The 19861-nt window shown below is 55.9% G+C and overlaps 1 protein-coding gene across 1 annotated transcript in view; it reads left to right on the forward strand.

Annotated features, from left to right (window-relative positions):
- The first annotated feature begins 9102 nt into the window (after positions 1-9102).
- The window catches only part of TBKBP1 (TBK1 binding protein 1), a 45051-nt gene continuing 34292 nt past the window's right edge, over positions 9103-19861 (forward strand). The window contains exons 1-6 of the mRNA XM_029912257.1: positions 9103-9372; positions 10014-10136; positions 10885-10989; positions 14027-14180; positions 16626-16822; positions 17625-17686. Of these exons, the coding sequence (XP_029768117.1) occupies positions 9151-9372; positions 10014-10136; positions 10885-10989; positions 14027-14180; positions 16626-16822; positions 17625-17686 (863 nt within the window). The 5' untranslated portion in view covers positions 9103-9150. The remainder of the gene's footprint in view (positions 9373-10013; positions 10137-10884; positions 10990-14026; positions 14181-16625; positions 16823-17624; positions 17687-19861) is intronic.

Genomic DNA, 19861 nt, shown 5'->3' on the forward strand with positions numbered 1-19861 from the left:
CCCCCCCAGTATGGCAAGCGTGCCCCCCCATCCTGCTCCCATGGTATGTGTTCACCCCAGTCCCCCCACACTAGTGGGATCATCTAGACAGACCCTTCCCCTCCCACCCACCTCAGCTCTGCTTTGGGCTCAGAGGCCAGACATCTGGAAGCAAAGGCAACATCTGGCTGCTTGGGATGACTGTGTATGGGGTGAGAGGGAGGGGTAGGGAGTCTGCGCTTGCAGGCTGATCTCTGTGAAGGCTCACAGCAGGGCTTGAGCAGGGAGCTGGGGCTTTGCCAGCCAGGTAACGGTAGTTGATTATTTGCAAGCATCTTCCCGGCTGGCTGGAGTGGATGCAGGGATGCCCGGCTGGCTCCCAGGCCTGCTCTGGTGCCTTCCATTGGGGAAGTTGAGTGTTTGCATCGTGGTTAGCAGAGCAGAGAGAAAGGAGTTAACGGTTTTGCCACCTGCTCTCACACAGGCTTGTTCTCACAACATTGCTGTTGCCTGCACAGTCAGACTCGCACAGGCCCACGTGCACGCTCAGGGCCCCAGTGTTGCACGTTCACACTCAGTGTTACGCACCCTGATGCACGCTACTCTCCCACACCCACGCTCACAGCCTTACACACCGGCACGCTCACCACTACCCTGAGGCGCGTGACAAAGCGCACGCTCAGGCTCATGCACGCACATTCGTACGGCTAGTCACACACACACACACTGTCGCACTTTTTGCACACAGACATACACGCGCGCTCTCTCTCGCTCATCCACACCAGCTGGCAAACTTCCCTCCCACATCGCGCACACTGGCAGGATTTCGCTCGCACGCTTGATGCTCACGGCTGCACACCCATGCGCAGAGGTGCTAGGGGGCCTGAAGTGGTTTCCGTCGTATCCAGGGCTTCCAGTTTGGTTCAATGGCTCTCAGCCCCCCCCCTCTGTACAAAGGGTTCCAGCCCCCCTGCCCATGCGCGCCATCTCTGCTGCTTTCCCTGATACCTGAAGAGATCTCTGTTGCGGTGAGTTACTGCTGCTTCAGACACAAAGTGAAAGAGAAAGCAGCGAAGGGAAATAAAAAGCAATGAAGGGAGGAATCTTTCCCATCACCGCTGAGTAACCAAGAAGCTCAGGGCAGGAAAGAGATTCAGATCAGCCGGGGCGGGGAGGGCACTGCTGCGCTGGCTTTTTGTAGGGGCTGGGGGAGGTACGCTGTTACAGGGGGTAACTCTTGAATCCTCTTCCCCTGGTGTTTAAACCACAGGGCCTGGGAAGCTGTTGTTATGCGGGATGGTCCCATTGTGACGTGGGGGGCTGTCAAATGTCAGTATCGGTGCCAGCACTTAGTAGGAGACAGCTGGGTGTAGGCAGCGAAGCCAGGCACCGAGGATGGTGCTTGGTCCCTCTAGCTCTTGTTGTCCCCCTGAGCGATCGGCAAACCAGAGCTGTGTTTGGTGCCGCTTGAAATGTACCAGCCAGCCGTCAGGCTGCACAGCGGAGGCCCACTGTCTCCCCTTGGAAGAGGAGGAACTCCCACTGGTTCCTATAGGATTGATTGTCTCCTGTAGGAGAGAACTGAAGACCATGGGGATGGGCAGGGTATGATAAACTATTGGGGAATTTTGGCCAAGGAGTCTGGCCCCTGCTTGGTGTCTGGGATTGTGCGTTTGTGCTTGAAATAGGGTTACTTGCCTACCTGCTTTTGAGGCCCAGGTGCGCCGTGATTCTGCAGCTGGGGAATGTTTGGCTTCTTGTTCGCTCATGTGGGGGGAAAAAAAAAGTTTCTAGGCCTTATGGTTGCAAAGTTCATCCCCCAGACGTAACTGACGCAATCATGCTTGTCAGTGGCACCAGTTCAGGTATTTCTGGGGGGTGGGGATTCAAGTTCCTGTCCCTCCCGCGCAGAGTCTGCAGACAGCCTGAAACCATAACACAGGAGAGGTGAACTGCCTTGTTCATATCAGGTGGTGGTTAACTCTGAAACCCAATGATGGCACGATCAGTGTCGGCTATTAAACTTTTGTTAACTATTTAATTGCCAATGAGTATACTTACTACTGTTTATCGCAGTTTGCCACCCACACCTTTCCAGGTGCCAAAAACCTCACCTGTCCCCTCCCTAGCGTCTAAAATCCACAACTTCGCCCATGCCAAGAACTCCTGCAAGGCAGTGATGCATTTGAACTGCAAACTTCTGCAGCAGACCGACGATAAAAAATGTAGAGGCCATGTAAAATAAATGGCATGCAATAACCGCGGAAGCTGTAGCGATTGCATTATTTGCTTTCCTGTTGGATTCAGTGAACGTCTCAATGTTTTGATTTATCCGACGCTCCTGCTAGGGTCACCAGACAGCAAGTGTGAAAAATCGGGACGGGGCTGGGGGGTAATAGGAGCCTATATAAGAAAAAGACCCAAAAATCGGGACTGTCCCTATAAAATCGGGACATCTGGTCACCCTAGCTGCTGCAGACTCTCTGGTCAGTCATACAGGGCTGCTGGAGAAGGCAGGGGATTGCTGGAGAGTGCACAAGCCCCAAGGACGCTCAGCACACACGCGGTGCATTGTTGAGTGTGTTTCATTATCCACATTGTGCGGAGGGGGAAACTGGGGCACGGAACGGCAAAGTGATCACACAGTGAGTCCATGGCAGAGTGGGGACTAGGACCCAGCAGTCCTGCTCTAACCACTAGACCCGAATCCCTTTCCAGATCCAGGAATGGAACCCAGGAATCCTGCTTCCCAGTCCATTCTGTTGTCACCACTCGAACCAACTCCCCGCTTAGAAGCAGTAGAACCCAGGAGTCCTGTTCACTGGGCGGTGCTGCCTTTGCTTGTTTCGAGCAAATCTCACATATAAGGGTTTCCTGTTCAGCTTGGGTTAGGACAACTGCATGTTCTAATGCCAGCCTCTCCGAGGTCTGTTGTGCCCAGTCCTGTGGGGTAAGCTCAGGCCTCTTAAGGAATTAACCTGCGACATGGCGAACGAAACAAATGTGCCACCTCATGCTGGGCACAAGCCAGAACAAATGTATGAAAAATGAAGGACTCCGGAATGGTGAGTGAACCGTTCTGGAGGGTGCCCGGTGTCCCCTAGCGATTTCTTGCAGACCGTTGATTCATCGCCTGCAGCTCCCTGTGCCGGCAGAGAGTCAGTCAGGCCAGCATGTGGCCCGGGTGGCACAGAGGGGAGATTTAGATCTGGAAATGTGGACGGAGGGAGAGGGAAGAATCTGGTGTTGGAGGAAGTGTGGGATAGTGGTCAGAGGAGGGGAATGGGACTTGGGACTCCTGGCTTCTCATGCCAACTCTGGAAGGGAAGGAGGTCTAATAGAACAGGCGATTGGGAGTCCGGGCTCTGGGGTCTCTTCCTGGCTTTGACACACATTCTCTTTGTGACTAACAGCCACGTTTCAGGTGGCTGGTGATTTCTGGGCGCTTCCAATTTTTAGGGAGCCCAACTTGAGATGCCTTAAGGGGGCCTTGGCTTTCAAAGGAGCCGAACCCCTACAGATCCCACTGGCTAGAGCAACCATCACTCAGCGCCCTCCAAAAGTCAGGCCCCTCAAGGATGGAGTCGCTGGGGATCTGTGACCACTCTTGGACAAGCTAGGCTTGAACCTTCCCGTGCCTCAGTTTCCCCATCTGGAAAACAGCTCGAACAACCCCTCCATCCCCCAGGACCTCATGGCAGTGGTCTCAGGATTAATTACTCTTTCCAGGGTCCGGTATAAATGTCAGGGTTTATTACTAACTCCCTTAATGCCTGCTCCCCTAACAGGCTGTGTGTTGTGCTGGCTTTATGTCCTCTCTGTAAATACAGCATCTGAACAGACAAGTGTTACGGGAGCGTGTAAAGGTCATGTAGTGCCCGAGGTTGCCTTCTCTTTTAGCCTTCCTTGTCCCAGTGGATGTAATGTAATGGCTTTTTCTGTAACCCCAGCGCCTGCTCTGTGACCGGCTATTCCAGCCCGGCTCGGCTTGCGCTGTCCTTTCCTGCAATGGCCTGCAGTTCCCAGCGATGCCCTTTGGCCCTCTTATCGGTGCTGGGCCGGCGCCAGCGGAGGGGGGGGGGCTGTGAGAGGTGGTGGTGGAGCGGTCATAATATTTTAATAGCTGTGCCGCTTGAAATGGAACCCGGGATTATGAAAAGCTCAATTAGCGTCAATTGTGGATGGAGGGATTTTGAGTCAAAAGGGCTTGGAATCAATCTCATGGGCTTGTTTCAACCCCCTTTTTTTTTCATGTCATTCGGCCTGTTGGCTCTGATTCTATCTTGTTTGCATTACAGTCGCACATACAGACCTCGACAGCGAGGGCTCGGTCTTACAGAGACAGTGCGGGGCAGTGCTTAGAACGCAGCACTGGGACTCGACAGCCCTGGGTCCTGTTCCCACGTCTGCCGCTCACCTGGAGCAAACCCCTTCCCCTCTCGTGCTGGTGGCGTTAATGCTTTGTATGATCCCACGTGCTCTGTTCAGATTGCTGGCAAGCCCAGTGTTCTCCTCTGGACATGTACAGCGCCTGGCACAATGGGGCTCGCTTGGGACCTCTCTCGTTAATAACACGGCGTGAGAGACAGTCCCTGCCCCAGAGAGCTCGCAATCTAGACAGGCAAAGGGAGGGATCAGCGAGGTTTAATGAAGAGAACTGAGTGTCTGAATTCACACGGCAGGTCAGGTCCCCTGACTCTCAAGGCCTGTCTTCACCACGGCGTTAACTCCCCGCGCTCGGGCTGCGCTCGCGAAGGCCATGTCTGCACTCCAGGCTTTGGTCGACGCCAGTTACCTTGGCATCCAGCTGCCGCTGTTAGTACATCGCTTGGGCGCCTGCCCGCTTGGCTGCGTGCATCTGCCTGCCCGGAGTGCTTGCGTCGACGCAAAGTGCGGCGCACTGCAGGTAGCTAACCCGGTGTGCCACGGGCTGCCATCCCAGGCAGTGCCCTTTGGGCCGTGTTCGCAATGCATTGTGGGGTAGAAATGAGTCGTGCAGGGATGCCTGGAAGCAAGGAGTCGAGTTCCCATCGTGCAATTTTCTCCATCCCATAATGCCATCCGTATCCCATAGACTTCTGGGGACATCCCACAGCTCTTAGCGCTGGAGGAGGGATTCTTTCCCGGGGACGTGTGGGACAACTTGTCTGTCCTTTCTGGGGGTGTGGGGAAAAGGGTGAGCAGGCATTGGAGGACGGGCAGTGCTCAGACGGCGCTAGCCCCGTGTTTCTTGAATGCAGCTACTGTGGCTGCATGCGGCCACCAGGGGCATTTCTTGTGGCCACAGCCACCTGGGCAGTGACTGGGGCGGGGGGGGGGGGGGAGAAAGCAGTGGCCCCTCCCCTGCCCCCCTCTGGAGCCACAAATATCAGAGAAGCAGGCAGCCAGTGAGTTCATCCTCCCTGGCCCCCCTGTCTCCCTACCCGCCTCCCCACCCAGGGCTTAATTCTGGTTTGCCAGGGCTGAGTAAGTCTGCTGTGAAAACTGATCTCAGTCTGTTTGTTAATATCACTTTTCACAGCCTCCCAGTAAGTCTGCTGTGAAAAGTGATATTAACAAACATTACTTTTCGCGACAGCAGACTTACTAGCCAGCAAGTTTTTTTTTTTTAAAAAAGCAACCAAAAAGCAAAAGAAACCACCACCCCAACAAAAGACAAGAATGTGCAAAGCACCTTATTTGTGTTTCTGTTCCGTTTAGGTCCAGTAAAGAATAGAGACAACTGTACATTATTTTTATCATTGAGTCTGCAAAAAACCCCACCCTCTCCATAAATAAATTATCAGGATTTGGACGTGTACATGTGCATATTTATCTGTTTTTCCTAAAGTTAATTAAGTATTTCAGGAAAAATTGTCAGAGTGGCCACCAGCAAGAGTTGATGGCCGTGCTCTGAGGTCACCGAAAAATGTGTTGAGAGAACCCCTGCGCTAGCCGGCATTCACGCTGCAGAGAGTCTGGGGCAGCAGCCGGGACTGGCCCCACTCCAGTTACAAGCAGCATGCATTTGAGTGGAAGGGTTTGTGTGTGAATGGGGCTTGAGTTATAACAGGGGTAGGCAACCTATGGCACGTGTGCCGAAGGCGGCACGTGAGCTGATTTTCAGTGGCACTCTCACTGCCCGGGTCCTGGCCACCGGTCCGGGGGGCTCTGCATTTTAATTTAATTTTAAACGAAGCTTCTTAGACATTTTAAAAACCGCATGTACTTTACATACAACAATAGTTTAGTTATATATTATAGACTTATAGAAAGAGACCGTCCAAAAACGTTAAAATGTATGACTGGCCCGCGAAACCTTAAATCAGAGTGAATAAATGAAGACTCGGCACACCACTGCTGAAAGGCTGCCGACCCCTGAGTTATAACTTCTCTGTTAACTTAGCAGTGAAGGCAAGTACTCTGCCTTTCCCCTGAGTTTTGGGGAAGTGGGGGGCGGGAGGTGGCATCTGGGGGGTTGTGAGGCTGGGTCTGGGAATTTGTGGGGTTTTTCCCCCTACGTTGGTTCATAGTGTGTTTTCTGTGGTTGGTTGGATTTGTTCGTTTGCCCTCTGGGCTGGGTTTGACGTTGTGATGATGTCATGCTGTTTGTAGGCTTTATTTAATTGAATGCATTTAAATACTAATTCCCTCAGCAAAGAGAGTCCACTGTAGCCGTCCTCTGGCACAAGCAACAGAACGATCTTTTGGAAACAGCTGTTTGAAGGGGGCCTTAAAGCCCCTCCCAAGAGCGGGTTGGACGCTGGGCACTGTACATACGCATAGTACAAAGCCAGGTCTACTCTGACAAGTTAAGCAGATAAAGAGTGGGAGGGGACGTGTGACTCCCCTGAGGTCACATTGTGGCGCTCGGGCTAGATGAACCCACCTTTCCTGACTCCTAGCCCACCCTGCTCTAATAACTCTGCCTGTCAGGCTGCATAGACATCTACTCAGAGTTATTCTCCCCCATTTTACAGAGGGGGAAACTGAGGCATGGAGGGTCTAAGTGACTTGCCCAAGGTCATGCAGGGAGGCTGTGGCAGAGCTGGGAATTGATCCCAGGTCTCCTGCATGCTGGATCAGTGCCTTAACCCCTCGTGTCGCTGTTAGTTATGCGTGGAAGAGAGACATTCCCACATACCCTGGCCCTTTCCCTGGAGGGACCCGCATGGCGGTGAGAGATGAGTCTTAACGGCCCGTTCCTTTCCTGAGGCTGCCAACAAGGGGGTCAGCTGGTGCCAGCTGTGTCAGAGGCACCTGTGCATTAAAGCTCTGGGTTGCAGCCCCCGTCTCATTCACCTAGTTCCATAAACAGCTGGGCCGGAACTTCAGGCCCTACTGATCCGGGCTGGATTCGAACTGGTGACCTGAAGAAAAGAGGGTGCCCCCGCCTCCTCTGCAGGTATAAGGCAGGTCTGCGGCACATGGCAAGCAAGCCATGGGGATGGGGGTGTTGGTGCCAGGAATCAAGCGGCGCCAGCTGCGCTCTTGGTGATGAGCGTGTCTTTCTATAGGGCGAGTTGGATTCCTGCCTTGTATTTCTAGGGAGGACGGGGAGCCTTGTGGCTAAGGCGCCAGCCTGGGAAACATCGGGACAGGGATCGATTTCTGGTTCAGCCACAGACTTCCCGTGGGACCTTGAGAAAGTCACTTAATCCCCCTCGGCCCCAAATCAGAGAGGAGTCTTACGCTGCTGTAATTTACACCTTCCTTTGGCCCACTCAGCACGTAAATAACACCAAGTCAGACTTCCTTCAGCTCGCCCCCGCTGGCTGACACGTCACGCATCCCCCCCTGCCCCCCCGTGCTGTGAGAGCCTCGTGCGACATTGGGCACGGCTTGGTGCCAGCTTCAGTTCTCGCAGCCTCCTGTCTGAATTCGCTGCTGTATTAGCTCTATCTATACCACGGGGATCCTGGTGCTCAGAACTTGTCTACACACGAGCAGTGTCGCTTTAACTATACCGGTGTAGTTAAAATCCTGCATCCCCCTCCCAGAGTGGCCGCAGGTTTACTGGTATCCATGTGCTTGTCCTGGTGTAGCTTAGAGGAGGGGAATATGCTCTACCTGTATAAGGCATCTTTTTACCAGGATAACTGCATCCACGCTAGAAATTGTACTGGGATAACTGTAGCCATAAAAAAACCAACAACCTCGCCCCTAACTGACATAGTGATACCGGGACAAAATCCCTGTGTCGTGCTTTGAGATCTACCGAGGAGAAGGCCTAGCTATTCATTATGATCAGGGCTGAGCGATGACTTAAATTGCTTTCATCCTCTCGGCTGGAAGGTGCTAAAGCCAGCACAAAGTTTGCTCATTGGGCTCTGTCTTCATCCGCCCCCTTGGCCACGGTGACTCACTGTGCAATTGGCATCGCTGTGTCATGTCCCCATCTCCCATCTTTTAGTGTGTTTGGGTGACGGGTGCGGGGGGGGGGGTATTTAGATAGATCTGGTCCCTCTTCCAGGCTCCCTCCCCTTTTTAGCCGGTCTATTGGCAGAGGTATCACCGCGCTGAGACCTTTTAATTCCACCGTTACCTGGGTTTGTTATTTATCCGCCTCCCGTGCTCAGAAGAATGGAGGCCTGGGTGTCCCGGATTTCTCTTGTGTTCCAGGACAGGGGACTTTGGGTATTTTTTTTTTTAAATGGCAGTTAATTAATAAACACAAGCCGGTTTCCCTGCCAGTATGAGATGGGCACCCCTCACTGCCCATTTCCTGGTCTGCTTAAAAAAAAATCTCAGACACCATCCACCAGCAACCACAGGTGTCTCTCCCCCGGGGCTAATGCTGTGGTTAAGTGGCTCATCTGAGTGCTTTGTTCTTGTGGCTGGGCCAGGCCTTGAGAGATTTGGGTTTGATTCCTGCCTCTGCCGCAGACTCCCTGGGTGATTTGAGGCAAGTCTCTCTGCGCCTCAGTTCCCCCACCTGTAAAATGGGGATAATGTTTCCTTGGTCAGCTTCTGGGGGTTGCAAGCACTCTGGGGCCAGGACCATCTCACTGTGCATTTGTATGTTGCTCAGCTGCCGCGGGGAGATGACAGGGTCCCTAGGTGCTACTGGAGCACTGATGATTAACCACCAGGCCCTGCTTCCTCTTTTCACCCTGGCCCCTGTCATTCTTTTGCAGCCAGGAGTCGCTGTGCCCCGGCGATTCCCGCTGAACGCCCGTCCCGAGCCGTGCGATGGACTCCATGTTTGAGGATGACATCAGCATCCTCACCCAGGAGGCCCTGTGCCAGGATGAGGAGTGGCTGGACAGCCCCAACACGGACATCTCCAGTGAGATGTGCTCGGCCTCTCACTTCGCCCTCATCACGGCCTACGACGACATCAAAAACCGTCTGACCAGCCTGGAGAGGGAGAACTCCACCCTCAAGAGGAGGCTGAAGATGTATGAGATCAAGGTGAGGCGCGAGAGGGCGAGCGTCCGCTCCTTCCCCCCCCCCCCCACGCAGCCAGATCCAGGGCGGACCTGACCCCGGCCAGGCGAATGGAACCGCTGGGACCGGCGCCAGGAATCCGGGATAACTGTAATAGCAGCTGTCGCAGTGAGGCGCGGGGTCACGCACACAGTAATACACAGCCGGGCGGGCAGCTCTGGGATTGTAGATTTGATTAGACACCCCGGGACAGGGCGGGGGGTGTTTCTGGGCTCACACGCGTTACTGTGGGTTGTATACACAGTGTGCAGCTCTGGGCTTGTCCCCGGGATTATACACCGCTGGGCGTGCCGTTTCCTGTGTCTCTAGCACAACGATGATTAACCAGAGCGCGTCTCTGTTGTGCTCGGCGCTGGCCTGAGCAGAAGGCCGCTCGCGGGTCCCGCCCTGAGACAGCCACATCCGCGGAGCTCTGGGAGACCCTGTGAACCGAGCCGAGCGGAGCGCTGTTCTCCCGGGCCGGCCTGCGACTTGCTCCATTGGATGCCAGCTGGGGGCAGCCCCCGGGCTCCTGGGGAGGTGCCGGGGCTGCTGAGTTGGGGCACCCCGTGCTGCTGTCGGCGGGTTCCTTGATGCCCGTGTCTGCTTTCGCCCCGTGGCTGCAGTACCCGGTGATCAGCGAGTTCGGGGAGGAGCGCCTCTTCTCGGTCTACGACACCCACGAGTGCTCCCTGCTGAAGAGCGAGAAGGCCAGCCTCCAGCAGCAGCTCAACCAGTTCCAGCATGAGGTGGGTGGCTTAGGGGGCTTGGCACCTCGCAGCTGGCTTGCCCGGGCCCGTTGGTTCCTAGCTGAAAAGATCAGGGTCGTGGCGAGGTCAGGGAGATGGAGCTAGCCAGGCCCTGCGCTGCAGAGGTGTAAGTGTGTCTGTGGCTTTAAGGGGGTTTGGAGGGCCCGACAGAGGGGGATGCTCAGCCCCAGTGATTGTGTGTGTGGGGATTTGCAGAGCCCGATAGAGACAATTTCTCAACCGTTGGGACAGAAGGATCTGCAGGTCCCTATGGAGGAGGATTCTCAGATGCAGGGGGGTTAAGCCTGGCATCCTGGCAAATTCCAGCTCCGATAATTATACTTGGCCAACCAAAAAGCCCCTTCCCGAGCCATTTAAGCCATTTAAGCCAGGCATGCCGTTTTCCTTCTCTTCCTGCCGGAAACATTGCTGGGTGCTGTTAAACAGGTGCTGTGTTGCACCCCAGAGGTGGCTGCATTTCAGAGGTGGTCTCTACATAGATAACGCTTGTAAAGCACTGTGGCTTAAAGGGGCTGGGGAAAAGGAAGCTATTTATTATCTGCTATCATCGTTCCTATGTCCACTTCTCTCTGGCTGGAGCAGGATCAGCGTCTCCCCCGCTGCTCAAGTACCCGAGGACCCCACGGCAGAGAGGCTCGGATCTCTGCCTTTAGTACCTTTAGCATGTGTCCATAGATGCGGCGTGTCTCTCGGCTCCTTGCGAACAGCCCCCTTTGCTTCTTTCCAGCTGCAGAAGAGCAAAGAGAGGGAGGAGCAGCTGGACGAGATGATCCAGGCGTATGAGAAGCTGTGTGTGGAGAAGGCTGATCTGGAGTCGGAGCTGGGGGAGATGGTAGGTTCCAGCGAGTGCCCTGCATGCGCCGCGAACTCACGGCCTGAGATAGTCTTCAACCACTCAAAAATAGGCCAGAGGAAACCAGATTGAATAACCCTTTGGTGGGAGGCAGGTAGCTAGGAAAAGGAAGGGTAGTCAGGGGGCTAAGGGGCTGGCCTGGGACTTAGAAGACCCAGGTTTGATTCCCTGCTCTGCCACAGACGTCCCTTGGGCAAGACCCTTAATCTCTTTGTGTCTGTGCAGTGGAGTAACAGCGCTGTTGTGAGGACAAGTGCATTAAAGACTGAAGCACTTAGATGCTGTGGTAATAGGAGGCGGCATAAGGTATCAGATAGTGTGTTCTGTCCTTTGATCTTGGAGTCTCTCTGGTGGCTAGAACAGGGGACTGAGAGACAGGATTCCTGGGTTCCATTCCTGGCCCTCACAGGGAGTATGGCCCAGATCCCCAAAGGTATTTCAGCCCCTAACTTCATGGAAGTTTAGGTGCCTAAATGCCTTTTGTGGCTCTGGGCCTGTTTGCAGGGAACCAGTGTCAGGATTCTATTCCCAGAACTCCTGGGTTCTATTTCCCGGTCTGCCGCTGACTCACCGTTGCTGGGCAAATCACTTCACCTCTCGGTGCATCTGTCAAGTGGGGCTGATGATCCTGACCCGCTGTACTGTCCCTTCGCTCGTTTGAGCTCTGTGCTAGGGGAATGCAGAGTGCTCCAAGACACAATTATTATAATGGCTGAATTCATGCATCAGGCAGTGTAACTCGATTACTTACCTCGGTTAATGCCTGAATCCGAGCCCGCTGCAGTGCGGCTTTGAACATGACTTTTATTAATGTGTCTTATCACTTCTCCTTCGCTTTGGAAGTGCTCTCCGCTCCCTCGGGCAGCAGCTCCTGTTTGCTTCCAGCTGTCCCCCGGCCTCGCGTGGCTCTCAGAGCTGCATGAAGGCTGCGAAAACGCTTCCACGGCTAGTCACTTGGGCCCAGATCCACAGGGGTATTTAGAATCCAAACCTCCATCGGAAACCTAGAGCGTAACTACCCTGAGAGTTAGAAAGTTTTCCTAATATCTAACCTACATCTCTCTTGCTGCAGGTTAAGCCCATTACTTCTTGTCTTACCTTCCGTGGGCACCATAGGCGCCAACTTTCTCCGGCGCTGGTGGGTGCCTGCGCCCCCCAACCCCTTTCCCCGCTCCTGGCCCCACCCCCCTTCCAACCCCATCCCCCAAAGTCCCCGCCCTAATTCTGCCCCATCCCTGCCCCTATTGGATCCCTTCCCCAAATCCCCGCCCCGGCCCCGCCTCTTCCCCCAGCGCACCACGTTCTCCCTCCTCTCCCCTCCCTCCCTGCCCCGCGAATCAGCTGTTTTGCGGCGCAAGCACTGGGAGGGAGGGGGGAGAAGCAGGACGCGGCGGCGTGCTCGCGAAGAAGGCGGAGGTAAGCTGGAGCGGAGGGGGGCGGGGAGCTGCTGGTGAGCACCCACCAATTTTTTTCTGGGGGTGCTCCAACCCCGGAGCACCCACGGAGTCGGCGCCTATGGCGGGCATGCAGAATAGTCGATCGCAGTCGTCTTTGTGGCAGCCCGTACCATATTGCAGACTGTTCTCAGGTCCCGCCCCTCAGTCTGCTTTTCTCAAGGCTAAACACACCCAGGTTTTTTAAAACTTTTTTCCCCATGGGTCGGGTTTTCTAAACCTTTGATCATTTCTGTTGCTGTCCTCTGGATTCTCTCCAGTTTGTCCACGTCCAGTGCCGAGCAGAGCGTGATAAACCCCTCCCAGGTCTTAGGGCTTGTCGTCTACACTTAAAATGCTGCAGCGCTTCACCAAAGACGCTGCCTGTGCTGATGAGATTTCTTCTCCCGTTGACGTCCATGTGTGGCAATAGCCAGAATTCTCCCATCAATCTAGCTCTGCCTGCACCAACGATGTAGTTACACCAACCTAACTTCCTAGTGTAGACCAAGCCTCACGTCTGACCCCCTTGTTAACACGCCCCAGAATATTAGCTTTTTTGATAACTGCATCCCACTGCTGACTCATACGCCGTTTGTGATTCACCGTAACCCCCAGATCCTTCTCAGCAGCACGAACACCTAGCCAGTTGTTCGATCAAAAGAGATTTGATTTCCACCCCCCGTCCCCCGGTCCTACGTACTTTGCATTTGTCTTTATTGAATTTCATCTGGCTCATTTCAGACCAATTCTCCGGCTTATTGAGGTCTCGTTCTGTCCTCCCGATTGCTTTTAGCCTTATTGTTGTTATGTGGGCTAGGTAAAAACCTCCTACGTTCATTAGTTTAACAACCGCCCTTCGTTTTGGTGGAATGTAAGAAACAAAAGCCGTCTCCAGGACAAAGGCGCACCCAAGGCCATCCAGGAATTCAAAAGATCAGGCAAAGAGGATCCAGCTGAGTGTTGTTTTTGGGGTGCGGCTGTGTCTGTGTGGGTGGGACAAACAGCACAAGAGAGAGACACCGGGACTGTGGTTTAGGCAGCACTCAGGTGTGACGATTGAGCTGGTGGCTTTTGCTGCGGTTGATTGTCCATTGCTGGGATGTTCCTAAGGTGGGATTTTTCTGAAGTGTCTAAGGGAGTCAGGCACCCGACTCCTATTGTAATTTGAAAATCTGCCCCCCACGCTGGGTGTATTTCAGCTACTGAATCTCCTAGGTGTTTGTGTAACCGCCTGGTGAGTGCGCGTTACGGGTACCGATCTGCGGGGGATCAGAGCCTGTTACACAGGCCAGCTACAGAGCTTTCGCTCAAGCTGTAACGGCTCCTGGTTTTAGTTCAGGAGGTCCCCAGTGTGTCAGCCACAGTAGTGGCCATAGGATTAGCTCTCGGGCTCTGGCATGTAAATTCAGATTGTACAGCCCCGTGCACCACACGGGGCTGGGCCCCGTGCAGAAAGGACCCACAAACCACGTGGTGTGCAAAGGGTTGTGTGTGTAGAGGGGGGGGGATATATTTGCAGCACAGATCTCTGCCCTTCACCCTCTCTTTCTGCACCTCCTTTTTTCCCCCCTCCTCCCCAGAGAGCTTTGGTGGAGACTCATCTGAATCGGATCCGGAGCCTGGAGCAGCAGCTGCGACAGAGAGATGGCAACTCCTTCCAGAACCTCAACTCCCAGCTGCAGAACCAGGAGGTCCAATACCTGTCGCTCCACGGCAGCCCTGGCCTGACACATGGTGAGTCTTTCGTTTCTGCCCTGGGAAGATGTTTGGTCTTCCCCAGCGTGGACCCTGCGTAATGTTGGCCGTTGTAGAGGGACTTGTAATACACGGGGGCTTATGCCCTCGCTGGCCCTGATTCCCAGCTCCTTAAGGCCACTTTTCTGCTCACTGCATTCTGGGGCAGTCGTGGGCCTGCCCAGTCATTGGTGTTTAGAGCAGCCTGAGGGTTGCTCTAAGTTACACTCTGCTTTGCATGGTGCTGTACGGGCCCTGGGAAGCAGAGAATAGTTGGAGTGCGCCGCCCTCTCCCTCCTCATCGCAGCCCCCACAATGGAGTCCCGCTATGAGGTGCTCTTTAGCCCAATGAATATTTTATAGGGTTTCTAGATTTTAGCACCAAAAGGCATCATTATGAGTGGTTGTCAACCCAAGGCCCACGGGCTGCTTGTGGCCCAATCAGCACACAGCTGCGGCCCATGTGACATCCTCAGGGCCATATAGGCAGTATATATATTGTGTGGATGCGGCCCACATAACACATCGAGAGCTGCATATGCAGCCCACGTTGGTAAATAGGTTGAGAGCCACTGGGCTAATCTGACCTCCCGCACAACGCAGGCCGTGGAATTATACCCTACATAAGAACGGCCAGACTGGGTCAGACCAAAGGTCCATCTAGCCCAGTATCCTGTCTTCCCACAGTGGCTACTGCCAGGTGCTTCAGAGGGAATGAACAGAACAGGGACTCATCAAGTGATCCATCCTCTGTCGCTCATTCCCAGCTTCTGGCAACCAGAGGCTGGGGACACCATCCCTGCCCATCCTGGCTAATAGCCATTGATGGACCTATTCAGGGGCGGTTCTGAGTCCGGCCTGTTAGCTTGCAGAGTACTGTGGGCTGTTGTTGCTTTTGGTATATTTCTGTCACTCTGCTGAAAAGAACAGCTCTATGGCACAGCTCCCGGTTTGCTGGGCCGCTCGAAGGGACGGGGATCAAACCACGCAGGGTCCCCATTCCGGCCAGCAGAGGGCACTGCAGCCCCTCCCTTTGTCGCTTCTGTTTCTGAACTTGCAATGAATCTGTTTCTGAAGTCTGCCACAAGCCCGGTTAATGGCCCGTTTCAGACTCCCTGCCACCCGGAAACACCGACCGAGTCTGTTTCCATGGCTTTAGTGAGGGAGATGGCACAGGCCAACTGTTCACAACTGGGGGGGTAGCTCCCGGAGAAGTAACAGCCGTCGGCACTCTGAGAGCACCTGGATCTCCGAGCGGGAGGGTAGCTCTGGGGACCCCAGCCAAGCTGTGCCGCGCTCTGGGAGCAAGACACCGTTCTTCTCCAGAGTCACCGGATGGGCGGGGGGGAAGCGAGCTCGGGCCTCCCGGTTCCGTGCCTGGACCCCATCCCTCTGTGAGCTGGCGTAAGAGCAGACCGCAAAGCAAACCCACCGGCTCTTTGATCACCAGCTGCTTCTCCTAGTGGTGGTTTCACTAACGAGTGCCGAAGGGGTCTTCGATGGTGGTGGGAGAATGGCTGATCCCCCCCCCCATGCTGCTTGTGGCTTGACTCGTGTTAAAGGTGCCCGAGACTCGAATGATCCCCCTGCCATAGAAAAGGGAACCCCGGCCACCCCCTGTGACTTCTTCACCCCTGAGAGCCACAGCCGCCAGCCTCATCCGTCTGGCACAGGCACATACGGGATGAGCTGCAGCGGAATAAAGATGCTCGAATCACGGCGGCTAATTACCGAGCAGCGCGAGTCATTGGGGCGAGCGTGAAACCTGCCGTTAAATATAATTAAAGGAAGGGATCATTGAAAACCAAAGAGGAAGCCGCCACCTTGGGTGTCTGGGCACCAGACGTGGGCTGCTGGCCGGTTCCTCAGCTCAGGCGTTGCTGTCCGTGGAGCTGGATCGATTGACGCCTGCTGGGGATCTGGCCCCTTGACTCCAGTGGACTGACGCTGGTTTACCCCAGCGAGGGATCAGGCCCTGGGGCTGTCAAGCCAGAGCTCTCAGGCAGGTTCTTCTTATTGGGAATGCGCCTGGGCTGCCTGGACCACGTGTAACACAGACATGGGGCTGCTTAGTGTATCTGGTCACGTCTCCTAATGGCCAGCCCCGGCTAGGAGAGGGGCCTGGCTACTGGCCCTAGAGGCAGCAGGCAGTGCCTTGGAGGTGCAGGGTCCTGGTTTGCTCCTAGCTGCAGACTGGAGGGCCCGTTTGTACGTGGCTTCTGTTCCCTGGGCAGTTCTTGCTTCGGTTTGTTACAGAGACGGGGCCGGTTGTTCGCTTCTTTCTGTGGGGCTGACCCCGATAAGGCTTTTGTGTTCTGACCTCCCCCCGGGAGAGGGATGCTGGCGGGAGGGAGGCAGGTAGAGAGAGCCAGGCTGTGCCAATTGGGGTGGCTCTGCCTCCCCCCAGCGCCTCCCTTCACCGGCATTATCCCATCCCGCCCCCAGTGCTGGATCGCTCGATGAGCTGGCAGAGCTCCCGCAGCCTGGAGCAGCCCAGCGAGCTGGAGGTGCACAGGCTGGAGGCCGAGCTGGAGGAGACCCGGCACGAAGCCCAGAGCTCGCAGCGCCGGGAGGAGCAGCTGAAGGCAGAGTGCGAGAGGCTGCAGTCTGAGCTGAAGCAGCTCCAGGAGACCCGGGCGCAGGTGAGGGGGCAGTTGGGCCGCCGCGGGGGTTCGTCTGGGCCCGGTCGTGCCCCGGACTCCTTGCAGGATCAGGCCTTGTGAAAGAGCAGAGGCCCGGTCCTGGACTGGGGCCTTGCTGGCATTTGGAATCGGGGCTTCTGTTTGCCGGGAGCTCCCAGGGATGGAGCTGAGAGCTCAGGCAGGGGCGGGTCCCGCTCTCGGCCCCACTGCTGTAACTCCGGAGCATCCCCTTGGGCCGGGTGACGGACAGAGACTCTTTCCCTGGCAGAGGGGGCAGCTGCCTGTCGACCGGAACTGAGATCTCCAAGCGCGCGGGGATTATTGGCTCTGCCTGATCCCTCTGGCAGGGGGCTGGCACTTGGCTTCGTGCCCCCGGGATCCCGTCTCTGGTGCAGAGACGTGGGGCCGGTAGGACTTGTGCAAGGTTTGCTCTGCTGGCTGCAGACATTGCGGGAGATGGCTGTGCCCGTTCTGTGGCTGATCCACAGATGATAGCCTGCCACCGCCCTCTGCTCGCCGGCCAAGTCCTGTCGCTCAAATGCCAGACACCAGTTCTCTGGGGCTAGAAGCCCTTGGTCCAACCCCTGCTGCTGACCCCAGCTGTGCCTCTCCCGGGGAAGGGATTACCTGTGGCTGCTTGATAGGGGGTGTGGCTCTCGGTCTATCCTGAGAGAGCAACAGCAGGGGCGAGAGGGGATAGCTGGGTTACCAGCTGGGGAGACTGGGAAATCCACCGGGACCGGGATGAGAACCGCCCCGGCCCCCTGCTGATGGTAATGGGGGGTTGTCTGATGTTCCCTAGGACCTGGCGACCAGTCAGTCGGAGCGGGACATGGCCTGGGTGAAGAAAGTCGGTGATGACCAGTGAGTGCCCGTCAGCACGGACGGACGTGCTTCTGCGCAACCCGGGGGGGGGGGGGGGGGGGGGGGGGGGGGGAATCCTGCCCCGCCCCATGCAGGATGTGGGTGGCCAGAGCTGCGAGGCGAATGACTTGGCAGCTGGATGCTTCTCTTGCCCTTGAGGTGGCCCAGGAGCCTTGGTCTGAACTGGCCCTTAGTGGGAGAGAGACGATGAGAGGCACGGCCCAAGGGCCCTTTCCCCCAGCTGTTTGCCTGCTCTGAGTCTCCGGATCAATAACGCCCGTGGGCCCGAGCCGCCAGCCCTCCCTTCCATTGGCGTCGGAGAGCGGGGGGGGCTGCGGGATCAAGCCCTGACTCTGTTTCCACTGGACCTAGCTCTGAACCATCCCTGGTGGCTGCAGCGCGGCACTGCCTGGCCGCCCCAGGGGGCCGGTGTAGGGAGTCCGGCCCGTTCAGGGATCCGGATCTCCTTGTGCTAGGTTTTGTGCACGTGCCCCCAGGGCTCCCTGACGACATGCATGCCCGATGGCTAGCATAGCAAACCCTGTGAGAAAAGCCCGGTGGGTTCAGCTCCTAGGGTCCTTCTCCCGCACGGTTTCTCCCCGAGTGCCCTCGCCCGGCGCCTGGTATCACATATCACCCGGCTGACACTTCTTGTCAACCCGTCGGGGAGCGTCTCCCGGGAGAGCTGTCGCAGGCCGACAGGCGAGGCGCGTGAGCGGCCCCTGCACGGCGGAGCTGCCTGCGCTGAGGAGGGCAGCCGAGGTGAAGCGGCTGGGTGGGTGCACTCCAGGGGGCAGCAGCGAGCTTGTCCTGGTACCTGGCATGACGAGTGACAGGCGGGTGACATGTTTGACCCTCCCTTCCCCACCTTGTGCCCCTGGCCCTAAAGGGTTAAACCTCGCAATACCCGGTGAGGGCGGTAGCTACTCTTCTGTCCAGTGCACAGAGGGGTAAACTGAGGCACCGAGTGAGACAGTGCCTTACCAAAGATCCCATTGGCTGCTGCGGGAGCTCAGTATTTGGGCAGGGACAGAACCCAGCAGGCCTCTGCTCTAACCACTAGCCCACAATGTGGATCATTGGTCTGGTGGGTAGGGCAATGGATAGCATTTAATAGACCCTGGGGGCTGTTTCTGCCTCTGCCACTAACCTACTGTGCAACCTTAAGTCAGTCCCTTCCCCTCTCAGTGCTTCTCTCTCCCTTCCCCACCCTGTGGCTTCCTTGGGGTAGGGACTGTCTCTCCTATATTTGTGCAGCGCCTAGCACCATGGGGGTCCCAATCTTGGTGGAGGATTCTAGGTGCTACTGTCATGTCATGCCGCTCGTAATGAGTGTCCTAGCGAGTTCTAGATGCCCGATCTCTCTTGCTCTTGGGGCACTGGAGAGACTCAAGCCTACCTGGTGGCTTTTCTGTCACTCGCAAAGGATTATCTCCTGTTCAGTGTGGCAACAGAAAAGTGGGAATATTACACTGAGCCCTGCTAACGCCCCGGTGTGGTTACTGAACGGGCTGTCCCCAGTCAGCCACCCCCATCTCAGGAGCGCCTGTGACTCCCCGTCGCACATCAGCTGCTGAAGGGTTGAAAATAAACAGTTCAAAGCCACTCGGCCTCACGTCCTATTCCCGAGGCCCTGGAAGCCGATAGACTGTCCGAACTCGAATGAGCTGGGCGTGCTGTGTGGAGGAGGGGATGGGGAGGAGAAGGGGGAGAGGCTTTTAAAAACATCCCCCTTTCTCGCCAATGTCCGAATCACTTGTGCAGGGGGGCTGCGTGCTTACAGGGGCTTTTGGGTGTCTGTCTCCCAGCTGCCTGTTGCCTTGCCCCTTACGGTGGTGGTCATACCGGTGCTGGTGAGCGCCCCCGCCGTGCCTGAGGATACGAGCCAGCTGGGGGCGCTTGGCGGTTTCGCTCAAGCGGTAGCAGCTCCTGCTTTTAGCTCTGGAGTTCCCCGGTTCAGTCCCTGATGTGTCTCACACAAGGGGAAGACACTAGCAGACCAGCCATGTGCGCTGGGGGTGACATAGACTGGCAATTTCCTGCAATATCCTGAACGGACTTCGCTGAATTAGGTTAATGCCTTTGGGGTCCATTGTCTTAAAAATGCCTGTGTGTGTGTGTGTGTGTGTGTGTGTGTCCCTTGTGGGATTGTCTGTGTTTCCACAGGAAGGGTGA

Source organism: Terrapene carolina, unplaced genomic scaffold (assembly GCF_002925995.2).
Source record: "Terrapene carolina triunguis isolate 2854851 unplaced genomic scaffold, T_m_triunguis-2.0 Scaffold193, whole genome shotgun sequence".
NCBI lineage: Eukaryota > Metazoa > Chordata > Testudines > Emydidae > Terrapene > Terrapene triunguis.